The sequence below is a fragment of the Lygodium microphyllum genome, chromosome 6 (genome assembly GCF_053477565.2).
Source record: "Lygodium microphyllum isolate KBCC chromosome 6, Lygodium_microphyllum_v1.1.10, whole genome shotgun sequence".
Taxonomy (NCBI): domain Eukaryota; kingdom Viridiplantae; phylum Streptophyta; class Polypodiopsida; order Schizaeales; family Lygodiaceae; genus Lygodium; species Lygodium microphyllum.
Window position 1 is genome coordinate 83,024,964 of NC_141140.1, and position 18,442 is coordinate 83,043,405.

Below are 18,442 nucleotides of genomic sequence, written 5' to 3' on the forward strand. Positions count from 1 at the left end.
GCAAACAAAAAAGCTAGAGCATGCTAATTGTGAATTTGGGCTATTTTTGAGCTGGGAGATGAATAAAATATTAAATACATGCTTTGTGGAGCGCTCACACAAGGCATGGGGGGAGATTGTACCCAATTGGTCCTTTTGCTTCATGTTGTGCAAGTCTATTCTCTTGGATTTTGAGCTTAAAGTAGAGTTCTTTGTCCTTGGGGACCTTTCGACACTCGTTACGTACGCATACAGCATCTGATTTGTGCACTATATTGAGACTGTATAAATCACCTATAAGTCCCAAATTTGAGCTACTCGCAAGCCGATATAGGGCCACACAAACCAACTTCTCACTACTCTTTGGTAATTTGCATTATTGTGTCGCATTTGTGGTACTAATTTTGATACAAGATATTTGAATGTGATCTTACTAACTCATAGTCTACTTTTAAACATTCGATTTGAGTAGCTACCTAAAAGCCCTTGCTCCATAAATGAATGTTTGTGGTCACAAATAGGCCCAACATACTTGTCAGTCATGTCTTTGATGGGCTATCCTAGTAGGATGAGCAACCCAACAACCTCGGGCTATGCACTCCATTAAAAATTGCAAATACATCATCTCATCATGCTTATCATCTTGATTACTTAATAGTAACTCAAATGTAGCCACAACAATGATAATACACTAATATCAAAATTTTTTATCACGCTTTTGCCATCCATTACTTGTCAAAAAATACAATAATATTTTATGAGATACTTGTACAAAAATCTTGGCAATTAGACTTAAAAACACAAAACAAACAAGGACTCAAGTTTTTAGAAGTTCATCTTTCATTAATCCTTTTTCACACTCTTGATCACATCCAATTGACTAGATACAAAGGAGTCAAGTGTGTCCATGATAGTGAGTCATCTTTCTTCAAATGATTTCTTTTCCTTTGTTGTTGCTTTTTGGTTGGCCATGTCGAGTAGTGCTAGCCATATCACTAAGAGAGTCCTCTATCCTTTTGTCCTTCTTTTGGCATACTCCTTGGGTGCTTGTTTGATCAGGCCCAGCTTTGGGGGCTCATTTGAGGCAATGTCTTCTGCAACATTTGCACTTGCCTCATTGGAGCAGTTGTAGTGTTATCTTCAGAGAAGACATACTACTTACAGTTGAGAAATGTGCATCATTGACAACATTGGCATGATTCCACAAATATTCATGCACAAGATCATACCACTGGCAAGTGATCTTGTGATCATTGCCTAATATTGCATTATGGGCCTTGTCCTTTCAATAAGACTCATAGACATGTCCCCAACATTTCCTGCATGCCTCTCCATCCTTATCGAACTCTAGAAACAAATGAAGCTAGATGTGTGGCCACTACCACTGGCAAGTGATCTTGTGATCATTGCCTAATATTCCATTATGGGCCTTGTCCTTTCCATAAAACTCATAGACATGTCCCCAACGTTTTCTGCATGCCTCTCCATCCTTATCAAACTCTAGAAACAAATGTAGCTAGATGTGTGGCCATTGTGGACCAAATATCCACTTCTTGCTTCAGTGGTGGTTGAAAAACTCTGCGCTCATCAACCCTTGAATGTGGATGAACTACACTATCGATGTATCCTTCCATTGGGACATTTGTTTTTTGGTTGCTATTGTTTGATTTTGTGCTTGGGATGCGGATTCGTGATTCTTTTCTTTCCTTGCTCTCTTTGGTTTAGGAGGTTTTGCTACATTGAACTCAGATGAAGTCCCTTGTGGGCATTGCTTGTTTGTAGTTCCAAGCGGTGTGGCACTAATGACACCTGGGTCTCAATCACATCAATATCATCATAAGTGTCTTACATCATATCACAACTTGTAGCCTAGAATCCTTGTTTAGGAGATGGATGTTGCATTTGCAGGGGGCTAGGGTGAGGGTTATGTGATATTGATCGTACAACTGCCTCTACACCTAGTTGTCTTGGATGTTGAAATGGAGTAAATTGAGGGGACAAGGGCTCATCAAAGGAGGGAAGCTTGCACATGCACTCACTAGAACACCCCCACTCAAGCATTGGCTTGGAATATGGGGAGTCCAAGTAGCCACATTAAAACACATTAAGTCATTACTATACACAACATCTTGACTCATTTGGGATATAAAGTATTGATATTCCTCCATGGGGCTACTATCTTGAGAGTCCGTTATGCTTCAACCTTGAACATGGTAAACAATTGCCATGTGTTAAAATGAGATTTTTTTCTTTTGGATTTTGCTATAATCAAGTGCGAAGCTCAAAAGACACAACCTTATATGTATATGTACATACTTATTTCTACCTAATTATGTCTACACAAGTAGTACATACTTATATCTATGTAGATAGTACTCAATGCATAAAGTTTTGATTACATATCATCAAGAGTACTTGGCAACATCAACAAGAGGTGAAAGAAATACAATTGCAAAGCATCATTGCATTAATAGTATACTTAATGATATCATTATTTCCAATTTCAATGCACACTTATTTTCAATTTCGAATTCCAATTTCCAATTAACAATATACTTATGTGCATTCAATGCTTAACAATACACTTATTTCCAATTTCAAGTTAACAATATACTTAACAACATACTTATGTGTGCACAATGCTATCTATTCTTAGGGTCAATCCTATACATTCATTAACATGATTTAACACGTATTCTAGATACCCATATGCATAGCTTTCAATCACAAATGGTACTCAAATTAAATTACATACATGACAATATATCCAACAAGTTCCATCAGGTTACACATCACGAAACGAGGCACTTCATATATCACAATCATAAGGATACTCATAAGAACATAGACCTAATTATTTTTCCGATGAAATGGGGTTTAGGTTTTATGACATACGATGTTTGTTGTAGTTTTCTAAGTGGAGCTTAATATCGACCAATTACCATTACTGCTAAAACATGATAGCAATGCTTACCCTGAATGCATCTATCATGACGAGCAATGGCTTCCACAAAATGAAGTTCCCTATATGCATCTCTAATTATATTTGGTAGTCATTACAAATGAGATGTACAAACAACAATTACAAACCCATTAGATGTAGCTACATTTGAATTTCAGCATCTCTAGTTGTCCCTCCTAGAAAACAAATAGCAAAATGAGTAGTAGATTGGGCCTCCTTGATAGCTTGCAAAAGAACCACCCAAATGATCAGCAATAAATGGTAGGTGTAGTATGCAACCATAAACGATAGCTCCAGATGGATTCGTGCTGCACGTATACTAGTCCTATGCAACATGAAGAAGAAGGATGAATGCAAAACAAGAGAGAAGGGCTCCATAGGTGAAAGGTGATTGGAGGAAGATATGGTGGATAGATTAGAGCAGGGGAGCTGCCCTGCCTTGTTCATGCCCAAAATAGGGCGGGGGAAGCATTGAATGCCCACCCTTATGCCCTCAATTGTCTGTGGCTTGTGTAAACATAGGCTACCCAAACTAGCAAACCCTCTTTTTCATTGGCCCATTTTGAAGGGTTGGGTGGGCATAGCTTGGTGTGTAACTAGCCTCACTCTCCTCCCTCTCACTCACCACATTGCCACTACCATTTACCATTGTGCCTTTGTCCACCACTCCTTCATGTTCACTATTGCTTCACCGTGTTCATTGCTGCTTCTCCCTACTCATTGCCTTGTTCAAAACACCACTTTACCATACTCACCTCGCCACCCTATTTGCAATGCCACTCTTCATTGTTTGCCTAGTCACCCTTTCCGCTCCCTAATGCACCTTCTCTTCTATTTGGTTGACACTTGGTCGGAGAGATATGTGTGTGTGTGTGTGTGTGTGTGGTTTTACCACCTGATGTGCTTCCTTACACCTTCTCAATGCCATTGTCCTCCATTGTTGGCTACCTAACCAAGAGTGCTATGAGTTATGCCTTCAATAGCTGGCTTACTTTGTAGACCTCTATCGCTTTCCTTTGAAGGGCCACCAAGCAAGTTAGCCACTTTTGTTGCATCATGTGCAATAATAGCAACAATGCCACATCCTCCAAGAGAGCCACAAGAAGCACTGCCATAAACTAGGTTACTGTCTCTAGCTATAGCTTGTTACCTCAACTCTCCAATGTTGCACGCACGCACACGCACACACACACGCATGCATGCACACGCACACATGCACACTTTTTTTTGGGTAATATCACACACACACACACACACACACACACACACACACACACACACACACACACACACACACACACACACACACACACACACACACACACACACACACACACACACACACACACACACACACACACACACACACACACACACACACACACACACACACACACACACACACACACACACACACACACACACAGAAAAAAAGGAAAAAAGGGGTTTGAAATTTGAAATTTGAACTAGGCTTGGTGAGTTTTCCAAGTTTGGGAAGCCTTTAGTGGTTAGCCATAGTTTAAATAATAAGATAGTATAGATAATATGACTTAAAACATAAACCCAAATTAATATATAACATTTGAACAAAAGTTATGTCATACATCCCCAAGCCAAGATGTTGCACACCTTTTTAATGACAATAAATAGATAGATGAATATGCTATTAGAGTTTACTCTATTGCTTCCAAGAAGGCATATTAAAGTCTACACTATTGCTTATAGGAAGGCATATATAATTAAGACCAATGATACTATGTAGCCCACAAATTAAATTTCATTTAGACCCAAAGCTAACCAAAGGACTACACTCAACATTGGAGCTAAAGGTGGATACACGTCGAACTTTTTGGCATCAATAAAGATGTTCTCAGTGGACTAGTTAATGCTCTAGATAGATCAAAAGTGCGAAACAAGCAAAATCTTGACACATATTTCTAATACAAGGTATAAATGCTAGTTCTATCCTTTCTTGCAAGGTTTGACTATGCCCATTGTTGTTTTTACCCTACAAGATATTTAAATCCGATTATAGCCATTCAAAAAGAACACATTTCTAGCCTAAACTAAGTTATATTGTGAACTATAAAAACTACAAATATATGCAATTTGATTCAAAAATCTCTCTAAAATTTTGAGGTAATGGTTTATGTATCTACTACAAAAAAGTAGTTTGGGAATATTGAAATCGTGTGGAGCTGGATGTTTTAGGTTTTTTTCTTAAATGGGCGAAGGACTAGCCTGAGAGATGGCAAATTTCACAGAATGGAATTTTAAGGCCCGGTTCAGACAGAGACGACAATGCTAATGTCTCCCACCCAACTAGCAGGTGCCATGTGGAAGGCCGTGTTTAGACGACGTGGCAAGTAGCAGCTGTCACATGTCCACGTCATGCCCGAAATCATATCGATTTCTTTCGATGACCTCCCCTCTCTATGCACCCAAACATTGATAATTTGACATGCCAGCATTTGCCAATCTATTAACTAATAATGATTTGATTTTATTTAGCTAAACTACTTGATTTTTAACGTTTGAGAGATCCCAATGTTAAAAATCAAACTACCTTCAACATTTGAAATACTCTCCATTTCTAACATTCTTTGTAACATTATAAAAGAAACCATTTCCTTTGTTGTCACACATTTATTCTTCTTTTTCTTGAAGTTGCACTTGGAGTTTACAAAGCTCGGCATTGGCCACTTGAAGGTAAAGCGTGCCACCATATGTGTGTCATTTCCAAAGCATGTTTAATGTTTTTTCTTTACCATTTTGAAATTATCTTTTTATGTTCATAGGTGCAAGCATAGGTGCACGTGTGACACAAAGGTATGTTTACTTTTCAAGCCCATATATCAAAGCGCATAAGTAGATATTTCTCTCTCTCTTTGCTAATTAGCTCTTTTTTTAAAATTTTTAGGTAATATGAACAAATACCAATTCGATTCCCATGTTGATGGTGAAGAGAACGCTATTTCTCAACCCATGTTCTCTCAATCCACTTACTATCCCTTCTCAACCTCTCCTTTCTCCATGCCCCCCAATGGCTTCACCGCCATGTTGACATCCCCCTTACTTACCTTCCCCTTCTTCTTTAGAATACTAACACCCCCCCTGTAAGGGCTTTGTAGCTATACCATGCCGTTGCTACCGATTGCACCTATATAGGGAGTAGTAGTGACTCAAAGCCCTGCCTTGTTTCCACTCTACGTGTGATTCCCTATGCCCAATGGTGAACCCTCTTATGTGCGGCGTCACGAGGTGTAGTCCTGGGATGTGTCTATGTTGTCCCGCTTTTTGGATTGAATAATACAATAGTATACCTTGAGCTCATATTGTGTTACCTTTCTGTGCCGTGTTGAGTGCGTAACGAGTGCAGGTTTATCACACTTGGTATCAGAGCAACTCTTGCTCGGAGTGAAGGAGTGCTCACGGAAGCAGGAGGAAAGATCTAGTGCCCCGAAGAGATCGAAGTTGTAACGACACACAGCGCGATGCCCCGTGTCATGTCGCCCCATGTCGCATCGCCCCCCCGACGCGTCACCCCGGCATGACGCCCCAACCACATGGAGGATGAAAGGGAGAACGTCACCCTCCCAACACTGGAGGAGAGGAAGAAGAGTAGGGGACAAGAATGGAGAGTGGCTCAGGAGGAGAAAGTGGCCGGACTAGAAAGACAGTTAGATGGTATGTCAGGCATGCTAGAATCAATATGGAGGAACATGCAGATGAAAGAAGAGGAGGAAGAAAGGAGGAAAAAACTAGAAGTAGAGCAGGGCTATAGAGAATGGGTGATTCAACAATAAGAAGAGGAGAAAAGACACCGAATGCAAGAGGAGATGGATAGAACAGGTAGAGAGGAGACATCTAGGAGGGCGCAAGATACAAGGAAGGAGAAGGAGAAAGTAGTAGAATTAGGAAGCAAAAAGAAAGACAAGAAGAAGGAGAAGAAGCACCATCGCAAAGAAGAGGGAGATAGCAGTAGTTCAGAAGATGATTATGGAAAATTCAAGATGCCCCAACCCGCCAAGTACAAGGGAGAGAGAGATGGTTTGGTTCTGAAGAAGTGGATCGCAGAGGTGGACAGGTACTTAAAGTATTCACGAATTACTGAAGATAGGAAGGCGGAGGTGGCAGCCATTTACTTGGAGGAGGACGCTGCCAGTTGGTACTTGCTAGAACAAGAGTAGGGCCACACAATCTGTTCGTGGGAAGAACTCCAGGAAGAACTAAAGGACTACTTTATTCCAAAGCAGGAGAAATTCAAAGTGAGAGATGAATGGAGGAACCTCAAGCAAACACAGGGAAAGATGAAAGAATATGTTAGCAAATATAGGCAGATCATGCTGCAGCTACCAAACATGGATACACATACTAAGCTACATGGATTTTTGTTTGGGATGCAAGAATGGGCGAGAAGAGATGTGGAGAGACAGGAGCCAACAAGCTTAGCAGAAGCCATGAGAATGGCCGAACGACTGGTGGACCTGGAAGGCAGAAGAACAACACAAGGGAATCAAAACAGGTTCAACAACAACTTCAACAACACCTTCAACAACAACAACTCATGGAACCAGAGGCCCAATGCTCCTAGAGGGGCATTCACAGATACAAGGAGCCAAAACAACACTACCACCATGGCCGTATCACAAACCGCCTTAGTATCGAGAGGAGCAGCAGGGAGATGGGGAAACAATCACTACAGGCCAACCCCTAGTACATCCTATGGGCCGGTAGGATCAAACACGTCATGGTGGAGACCCCCAGGCCCGTTCGTCGGAATCAGATGCTTCAAATGTGGGGGTCCACACTACTACTAGCTTCGTCAAGTGGATCAAGGGTGAATGCAACTAGTGCATATGGAGGAGAAGAACTACAACCACTGCGAATCCAGGAAATCCCTAATGGGAGTGAAGAAAGCATGGACCACCCAATGGTGGGGTCAGTTAGCGCCCAACCCCAATGCATGGCAGCCAGAGTAGCAACAATCCATCATCTATACATCAAAGGCTAAGTGGGCGAGGGTAACCAACCTATCATGGTGGACACAGGAGCAACACACAACTTCATGACACTAGGGTGTGCAGCAAAACATGGATTAAAACTGTTGAAGGCCCCAGAAGGATTAACAGTGACATTCGCACAAGGAGAAGCCAAGGAGGTGAAATAAGTCTTTGCAGTCCAAGTAGCAGTCGATAAGTGGAAGGCGAAACTCAACTTCTTAGTAATCCCCATGGATGATTTTGAAGTGATACTGGGATTGGAATTCTATGACAAGTATGTCATTGCAATGTTTGGTAAAGGTGTAAATGAAATGATGCTAGATATGCAAGGAGAAGGCGTCAGAGTACCATGTGAAAGAATGCAATTGCCTGGCAGGACCCCAATCAAAGTGCAAATGAAGGAGAATAAGCCAGGAGTAGCATGCCAAACAATGAAACAGACTACAACCCAACCAAAGGGCCAGACCCAAAGTGTATCATGGCTTGCAGTGCCAAGCAAGTCGAAAAATCAGTCAAACAAGGAGATATGGTCTATCTATGCATGATCCGACCGATTGAAGAAGAAGAAAGTGGCAAGAAACCCAGACAACAGAACAAGAAAACAGAGGTGGCAGAAATACTGGAAGAGTTCAAAGATGTGATGCCAGCCGAGTTGCCCAAGGGTGTACCACCCAAGCGAGATGTAGATCACAAAATTGAGCTAATCCCAGGGTCTGCCCCACCAGCCCGAGCTCCCTATCGCATGAATCACACTGAACTAATGGAACTGAAGAAGCAACTACATGAACTAGAAGAACAAGGATTCATCCGCCCTAGCAAATCCCCCTTTGGTGCCCCAGTGTTATTTGTAAAGAAGAAGGATGGGGGACTCAGACTCTGTGTAGATTATAGGGCCCTTAACAAAATCACCATAAAAAACAAATACCCCATGTCCCTAGTAGAGGATCTCTTAGATAGGTTACACGGGGCCAAGTACTTTAGCCAAATTGACCTTAGATCAGGATACCACCAAATCTGCATAGCCAAAGAAGATATCCCCAAAATAGCATTCCACACCCGATATGGTAGTTTTGAGTGGCTAGTACTAGGATTCGGCCTAAGCAATGGGCCAGGCACGTTTTGTGGCCTCATGGATGGAGTCTTTAGACCGGAGATAGACATCTTTGTCATTATCTACATAGATGACCTCCTAGTCTACAACAAAACATTAGAAGAACATAAGCAGCACCTACGCTGAGTTTTTGAGAAACTGTGGTAGCACCAGTTATATGCCAAGCCGGAAAAATGTGAGTTTGCAGTGAAAGAGTTGGAGTTCTTAGGCTTTATTGTAGGAGCAGATGGAATCAAAGTGGACCCTAAGAAGGTGGAAGCCGTCCAAAGATGGCCCGTACTCAAGAATGTAAGAGAAGTGTGGGAGTTCCTCGGCTTCACAGTGTTTTGCCGAAGATTTATAAAAGATTATAGCCTCATCATTGCCCCCCTCTCCCACCTCACCAAGGAAGATCACCCTTTTACATGGGGGAATGAGCAACAGGAAGCCTTTGAGCAAATGAAGAAGTGCATGAGCCAAACTCCTGTCCTAAAGGTGCCAAACTTTACCAAACCCTTTGAAATTTGCACAGATGCATCCGACTACGGCATAGGAGGTGTCCTGGTACAGGAGGGTCACCCCATTGCTTATGAGTCAAAGAAGTTCACCGGTGCTGAAACAAGGTGGAGCACGCATGAGAAGGAAATGTTGGCAGTCATACACTGCCTTAGAAAATGGAAGCATTATGTTCAAGACAAGCATACAGTCGTCTTCACCGACAACATCTCCCTCAAATACTTCCAATCTTAGCCCAAGTTATCGGCAAAGCAAGCCCGCTGGCTAGACTTCCTAGCCAAATTCGACCTGGAGATTAAACATAAACCCAGCTCCACTAACAAGATAGCAGATGCATTGAGCCGGAAAGCTGACCTAAAAGCTGTCAGTGTGGTCAGCAGCAACTTCATAGAACTCGTCAAAGAGGCCCTAGAGCAAGACCAAGAAATGCACAATCAAAGATGCGGAAGCAGAGAAGACCCCACACGGAATGTACACCTTAGAGGAAGGTATCCTTTTTCTAGGCAAGAGATTGTATATCCCCAACAATGTGGAATTGAAGAAACTCATACTGCATGAGATACATGATGGCAAGATTGGAGGCCACAAAGGGCAAAGCAAAACCTTGGAGGCCCTCAGGAAGCAGTTCTTCTGGCCAAACATGAAGGAAGAAGTAATAGACTACATCAAAACTTGCCCCACTTACCAAATGGTCAAAGCACCACGATCAAGACCAGCAGGTTTACTACAGCCATTACCAGTACCCAGCCGCCCTTGGGACGTCATCAGCATGGACTTCATTGTGGAACTACCTGAGTCCCATGGGTACACAATCATCTTTGTAGTGGTGGACTATTTTTCCAAACAAGCTCACTTCATCCTAGCCAAACCACCACTGAATGCCAAGGAGGTAGCACGCCTCTTCTTCACACATGTATTCAAACTTCATGGCTTATTGCTGGCTATAGTATTAGATAGAGATGGAAGATTCATGAGCGACATGTGGAATGAACTTTTCAAGACTCTGGAAACACAATTGAGATTCTCATCATCCTTCCACCCACAGACAGATGGACAGATAGAACGAGTCAACCAAGGCATCGAAGATTATCTCCGAAGCTATGCCCGAGTGGACCAGAAAGATTGGGCATTGTACCTTGATGTTTTGGAATTCCACTATAATAGCTCCATCCTCTCGGCAACCGGATACACCCCCTTCGAGTTAGCAACAGGAAAAGAAGTCATAACACCATTGGCCTTAGCATCCGGAGCGGCCAAAGTGGAAGATCAAGATGCAGAAGAATTCTTGAAAAAATGGAGAGACCGCAATGCAGCAGCTAAACAAAGCCTAGAGCAGAGCAAGATCACCATGACAGAGCAAGCAAACAAAAAGAGAAAGGCTGTACTATTCGCCAAAGGAGACATGGTCCTAGTGAGCTCTAAGAATATGTCACTTCCCAAAAACATGACCCCCAAGTTCAATCACCGTTACTATGGACCCTACCGAATCACTCAAGTGCTGAACGAAGTCACCTACAAGCTGGACCTGCCAGTCAGTGTTTGTGTTCATAACGCATTTCATGCTCGTCTTCTACGTAGGTTCTATCCCGACAACCAATGGGGACAGCGCGTACCAATGCTCCATTCCAACGGTCCCTTCGAAGTAGAAGCCTTCCTCCGACGCCGGGAACAAAGAGGCTTCCCCGAATACCTCACCAAGTGGCACGGGCGTCCACTCAAGGAGGCCACTTGGATCTCAGAAGTGGAGGCCCGCGGATGCGGAAAGGATGCCTTTGCCCTTTGGCTCGAGGAGAACCCCCCAGCTCCTTCCAACGACCCTTGAGCCTTTCTAGTACTTCAACAAATAATGCGGTTCTCAAGCATAAACCCACACGTGCCCCCACTCCTCAAATGTAATTGAGTCGAGGGTGGACCCGCATGGTAGCAATCATCCAAAAAATAACTCCAGCAAATAAAAAGCCCCAACATCCTAGTGCGGCAGACACTGGCCAGTCTGATAGCATAGACTGTGTTAAGACCCCGCGGTCCCTTAGACCGGCAGACACTGACCAGCTTGATAGGAAAAGTTGCGTTAAGACCCCGGATGAGTCAAATAACAAACGCTACCCTTAGATTGCTGAGGTCAGCAATCCAGTAAGCGGGGGTGAGTGTAAGGGCTTTGTAGCTATACCATGCCGTTGCTACCGATTGCACCTATATAAGGAGTAGTAGTGACTCAAAGCCCTGCCTTGTTTCCACTCTACGTGTGATTCCCTATGCCCAGTGGTGAACCCTCTTATGTGCGGCGTCACGAGGGTGTAGTCCTGGGATGTGTCTATGTTGTCCCGCTTTTTGGATTGAATAATACAAGAGTATACCTTGAGCTCATATCGTGTTACCTTTCTGTGCCGTGTTGAGTGCATAACGAGTGCATGTTTATCCCCCCCCCTTACCATGACTTTGACAAAGACGTTGAAGCATGTCAAAAAAAGTGGGCTGCAATATTAGGTCAATACAAGATTGATAAGGCTCATAATTCAGTGTCCGAAAACGATAGGCATCACACTTGCAAGTGGTATGATGTGGTGGATGAATACTACCATAATAGGGCATCCGTCAATTGTGTCTTCCATGCGGCATCTACCACCTCTAACCATAATGTGGGTGTTATGGGGAAGGATACAATTATTGAGGGAGACTCTCACGCAAACCAAAACAAAGTTCAACAATCTTTGTCTTCATCTCATCAAACCACTCCTAAATGTGAAGATTCTTTGGCTAACATGGCCGAAACCAGTCGAGCACTTCTTGATCATCTCAAGGAGACCTCAGTTCGACAAGAGGCTATAGAGAATAGATGCCTAGATATCCTTGCACAATTCCAAGCTACCATGATTGGATTTCTTGATCAAGCTAATAAATAAGTTAAACTAAATTGTAATGATTGAATCTTTGTTAACGTATTAACTTGTCAATAGTTAGCTTATGCTATCAATGGCTGCTATAAAAAATATCACTACTATATATGTGTATATTGAAGACCTAACACAAGGGAATAATTCTTCTCACTAATATAGATGTGTGTAGACAAGTTAAAATGGTAATCTCCAAAAAGATGGCCTTGTTTTGTGCATGGTTGTGCTCCTTGGCAATCACAGAACTTCTTGTACCTAGCCATATGCACATTGATGAGGCTTGCTACAAATGTGGTTGCATCTAATTCACTGTATGGGCCGTTCAAGAAACGTTACAAATACAATTAATCGTATGAAGGGCCATTAGCGTAGAAAGGCTTGGGCTTATGCACGTCCACAACATTTTCTTGAACATTACTTGCGAGGTTCTTACTCGACAAGTATGTTTAGGTGACGACTTTGCATCAACAAAGAGGCTTTTCATTACTTGTGTGGTAAGCTTACTCCACAAATGGAAAAGAAAACTACTAATATGCGAGGCACTTTAAGTACTAGTACACATGTTTGTCTTGCTCTTCATAGATTGACCTCTGGCACATTATTAGAGGCCTTAGCAGATTTGCATGGGTGTGCAAAGAGCATTGCTTGTGGCATAGTCAGACTTTTGTAAGGCCATCCTCAAATCGGGCTTAAGGGATGCCTATATCAAGTGGCCATCTCAAGCTCGATTTGAGAACTTAGCTAGGGAATTTGAGGCCTTGAGAGGTATCCCCTATGTCGTTGGAGCAATTGATGGCTTCCATATTCCTATCATTGCTCCAAAAGAGAACCATGAGGATTACTTTAACTGTAATGGATTCCATTCTATTCTCTTGCAATTAACAATTGCAACAAATTGTTCTATATGGAATTATGATGTGGGGTGGGCTGGGTCAATCCATGAGTTGGGTAACTATTGTTTGGTAGGATATCGTGCTTACCCAGCCTGATCATACATGTTAGTGCCCTTCAAAGGATGCAATCACAGCTTATCACACATGAAGTACCATTGGAAATTCATTCAATCTAGCACTAGAATGCCAGTGGAACAAGCTTTTGGTATGTTAAAGGCAAGGTTTCACATATTATTAAAGCGATGTGACATGGATGTACACCATGGATTTCTTCCGCACCATCGTGTGATAACAAGGGCGATGAAAATTTAAAAAAAATCTATTCTGCCTCTTTGGTGTGAACTTAAGGCCAGCGATAAGGATACTTTTAGATCTTTTCCACCCGGAAATGCATTCCCCGCCCATCAACTTCCACCGCTCTTGTCTGAACCTAGCCTAATATCGGAGAAGAGCAGGGGAGTGAGCTTTAGCCCGGAGGTTGTGAAGGAGCGCCTCCACGTCGGAGTAGGAAGAGCCGCCTAGCTTGACGGCGCGGCGGACGAGGCGCCGCATCTCGGCGGCGCGCCGGCCGACGTCAGCACCAAGCTCGGACTCGAAGAGCGCTCGCACCACGCGCTCCACCTCGGCCCGATCCACGGCCACGTCGGCCGAGGCCGCCCTATCGCCGCCCGCCACGTGGCGGCTGCGGCGGAAGTCCAGCGCCACGCGCCAGTCGTCGACGAGCAGGCGCCGGTTGAGCATCTGGTCGGCGAAGCCCGGCCAGCAGAGCATCGGGGTCCCTCGGAGAGAGAGGCTCTCCAGGATGGAGTTCCAGCCGCAGTGCGTGAGGAAGCCACCCACGGCGGGGTGGGCCAGGACGCGCAGCTGCGGGGCCCAGGAGACCACGAACCCCCGGTCGGCGGTGCGGGCCAGGAACCCCTCTGGGAGGGCCGAGCGCCCGCCTGGGCGGCCGGCCACGGCGTCTGGGCGGACGACCCATAAAAAGGGCCGCCCGCTGGCCTCGATGCCCAGGGCCAGCTCCTGGAACTGCGCCTGCGAATACGTGGCAAGGCTTCCGAACGACACGTAGAGCACGGACGAGGCCGACCTGGCGCTCAGCCATTGGAGGCACTGGTCGTCCTCCTCCCACAGCGGTATGTCGGGCTTGGACAGCAGCTCCAGGTCTCTCTCTGCTGCTGCTGCTGCTGCTGCTTCTTCTTCTTCCGCATCCGCTTCTTCTCTCTCAGCCCATGATTCTTCATTGCCTGCCTGCGGCTGGCGCAGCAGCAGCGGCCCCACCGCCCACACCCCCACCCCCAGCTCGCCCCTCAGCGCCTCTATCACTCCCGCCTCCATCTCGTACACCGTATTCAGGACCAGCCCCTCCGCCTCCGCCACGTGTCCCCACATCCTCTTCGTGAAATCCAGTCGCTCCGATCCCGTGTCCTTGCATTGCATCGACGGTGGGAACTCGTCCCCTCGCAACGGTCGCACTCCCGGGATGCAGTCCACCATGGACTGTGAAGGATCTGCTCCAACAATTATAAAGCTAGAATTAATTCGCTAATCTGTCGTGTTTCCAAATCAAGTGTTTGAAGCTCATGGTGTTCCCTTAATTCACAATGTGAGCATTATAGCGAGAATTTTGTCTTAAACGTCTTTTGTAATGTGTAAGAACGTCTTCCTTTAACAATCCGGTTTCCAAGCATGTAATTGCTGATCAATGGCTGCACACAAGCAGTCAATGCGAGGGTCTTCCTCAAGTATAGTGAAAGAAACAAATCTATTTTGCTACCCAGTTTGTGATATACTCGAATAATCACACAACGATACTCCAGTACTTCGATGTCACAGTCTGATATCCTCGAGGGATCGTAACAGCGAGGGTCTCAGTGATTGACAGAAATACATTTCAATCTGCAATCAGTCTATCCCGTGATGCCCATTAATGCATCCCACATAGGAGATAAGCATATTAAAATCTACAATGATGCCTCACAGAGAACCGAGAAATGTTCAGCGAATCTGTTTATATCTTGCAGTATGTTCATCGCATTCTCTCACCTATGGTTTAATTCTGTTCAGCTCTTCCCCAGCAAATAGAAGAGTTGACCAGAGCCTGTGTATAATAAGAACTGCGGAGTGTCTAAGCAAACGAGGCAGCCCTTCGTGGGGAGCGGATTAGAGGATGGACTAAATGGTATGGTCTTATCTATTGGTAAAAATCCGACCACACATCACAAAGGAAGCATGCCTTCTGCCTCGTGGGGAGCGGATTAGAGGATGGACTAAGTGGTATGGTCTTAGCTATTGGTAAAGCCCCGACTACACATCACAAAGGAAGCATGCCTGAGTAAACATACTTTGTACATAGAAAAATACTATCTACGGTCGTAATTCGTATTACCTTTGAATGGTACGATGCCCCTATCCTGAAGCATCTGCGCATGACACAACACCGACGCCGAGGTAGCATTGGCCGTGTAGAATGCGACAAGGGGCAGATTGAAGCGCCGCGCAACCTCCCACGACCATGTCATGAAAACGTCTGAGATGATAAGAGTGATGGGAGGATAACACGGCGAATCCGGGGATTTCATATCTGCTGATTGATCGGTCTGCTGCTGATCACTAGCTTGGAGCTGAAATTTCGACAGGAGCTCTTCCACAGGTTCTTGCATGGCCTCCATTATCTCCTCCTGCTCGTGTAGCTCCCCCTCACGATGCTGGCGATGGTGGCCGTATGCACGGATAGGGACGATGCGAAGTCTGTTCTGGTCCTGAGCTGCAGCCGCGGGGGCAGGCAAGTTGTGAGGTATTAGGAAGGTTACCAGGAAGTCCTGGCATTGATCGATGAGCCGGTGTGCAAGCTGCATGAGAGGGGTGATGTGCCCTTGAACCGGGAAGCTCAGCACAAGCGCATGGAGCTGGGGTTTAATTTGACCTTGAGAGGCCGCCATGTTTACGCACGCTTGCAGGCAATCGCAATTAGTCTACATACAGACCCAGACAGAGAGAGAGAGAGAGAGAGAGAGAGTGAGTGAGTGCGTGTGTGACTGGCAGTGTGTGTTTATAGATATGTTGCAACTTGCGCATGCGCAAACTGCGTGTGAGAGAGAACCGGGGACTCTCATTGACTCTCCGTTACGAAAGGTCTCGTGATTTTTCGTTGATGTGTGATCGCCTTGCTAGGAGACACGTAAACCTTACCGGAAAGCACTCTCATAAAGGGCCATCTGGCAGCAGGTGGTGCCCACCAATGGTTGCATCCAACGTCTACGGTGTCCGTCGCCGTGCTGCTTAATCAAAGTTTTTTTTGAGTCCCACTGAGTCACTTGTGTTACTACTTTCGCATTTGCCCTTTGCTCACCTCAGCGTTGTACCATTGCTCTTTAGAGCCATATCACACACACACACACACACACATATATCGATTTGACCTATGTCACATCTGTGTCTGCACAATCAAGTTAAAGAAAGCACGTCTTTGCACTACGGATGACATGTACTTTTTTTATAATGCGTAGTTTATTTATTGAGAATGAAAAAAACATCTAGAGATGGACAGACACTGCCACATGCTTATCTACACTTAGTGAGCCTATGAAAGGCTACCTTATACACATGCCCCTTTTTTTTAAGTCTACCTAATAAAGCAAGCGTATCCTCTTTACACATGTTGACTAGAACTTCTTTGCCTTGAGGCCCTTCCTTCTTCATCACCACTCTGTTTCTATTCTTCCAGAGTGTGGACATAACAACAGCCCTTATGATATTCCATACTTTGATAGTCTCTTCATCAATTTTCCTTGGATTGCTTAGGAGTGCAACTCTCATTCCTATGCTCTCATTGAATTGTGCTAGCTTCATCCATTCTTTCATGCTTTTCTAGGTCCCTTTGATAGCTCTGTAGAATCAGAAGAGATGGTTGTTCGTCTCAGTATGAGTGTAGCATAGAGCACACAGTGAGCTGCAATCCTTGAATTTTGCCACTCTATCTCTTGTAGGGAGTTTCTTTGCAACAATCCTCCACAACAACAGGTTCAACCTTCTACTAGGAGAGGCCTTTAGAGAACTCTTCAATCTGAACTTCCACACCTAGGGGGAGGTATTAGGATATTGATCCTTCCACTCCTTCACAACCTTGGAGGCAATGGTCCTGTTGGCTTTGACAAAATCCCTCCTCTTCCTCATCTTCCATGCTAGTTTCCCTTTGTGGTTACCAAGACATATCAAAGCCTTTTTGGGGTGAACCTAAGCACCTATCAACCAGTAGTCTTTAACTTCATCAATCATGTGCTGGAGCAAATCAAATTCATCTTGAGTGAGACTGAACTTTAGCTGTATATCCTCCTTGTCCATGACTTTGCACTCCTGTTGGTTCTAGATGTGTTCCCATCTAACCACACCTTTAGAGGTCAAAGCCTTCTTTGTTCTATCTGTGATCCCCTCTGGGATTTCCTTGTTTTTGTAGGCATAAGGACAAGTCCAGATGGACTGCAATAATGATGTGTCACCTTTTCTTGAGTCGCCTTCCTGCCAGTCAAGCAAACTAAGTTGCTTCCTCCACACCTCAAGCAATTTGTGGACAGTGGGGTAGCCTTTGAACTTCACCTTATACCCAATTGCATAAATCCTATCTTCCCAGCCAAGATTCAATCCCTTGTCACCATCAATTCTGGCCATCATTATAACACCTTTGATGATAATGGCCCTAGGCTCGTTAGATTCTGACTGTAGAAGTAGTTTGAAGAGTATCCTTTCAGCCTTGTCCTTTATGGGTTCAAGACTAAGGCCCCCATCAGTAATTTCAGTGGTAATACACTCCCAAGAGATACTATGCATTCTCTCTGGTGCGCAAATTGGATGCCGTATGCATACGTAGCGAGCGCCGGAAGGTCCCCAAGAACAAAGAACTCTACTTTTTGCTTAAAATCCAAGAAATTAGACTTGCATAACATGAAGCAAGAAGGCCAATTGGGTACAATCTCCCCACATGCCTTGTGTGAGCGCTCCACAAAGCATGTATTTAATATATTATTCATCTCCAAGCTAAAAAATAGCCCAAATTTACAATTAGCATGCATTAGCTTTTATGTTTGCTTTTGTCCAAAGAAAGAATAAAG

At 44.4% G+C, this 18,442-nt stretch overlaps 1 protein-coding gene across 1 annotated transcript; it reads right to left on the bottom strand.

Moving 5' to 3' along the window:
- Positions 1 to 12,695: 12,695 nt before the first annotated feature.
- Positions 12,696 to 16,432, bottom strand: LOC148034740 (linamarin synthase 1-like). Its single transcript, XM_087679696.1, has 2 exons — positions 15,724 to 16,432; positions 12,696 to 14,845 (listed from the first exon to the last, which is right to left on the bottom strand). Exons 1-2 carry the CDS (start codon positions 16,274 to 16,276, stop codon positions 13,773 to 13,775), a joined length of 1,626 nt encoding a protein of 541 aa, XP_087535822.1. The 5' UTR covers positions 16,277 to 16,432; the 3' UTR covers positions 12,696 to 13,772.
- Between the last annotated feature and the right edge of the window lie 2,010 nt (positions 16,433 to 18,442).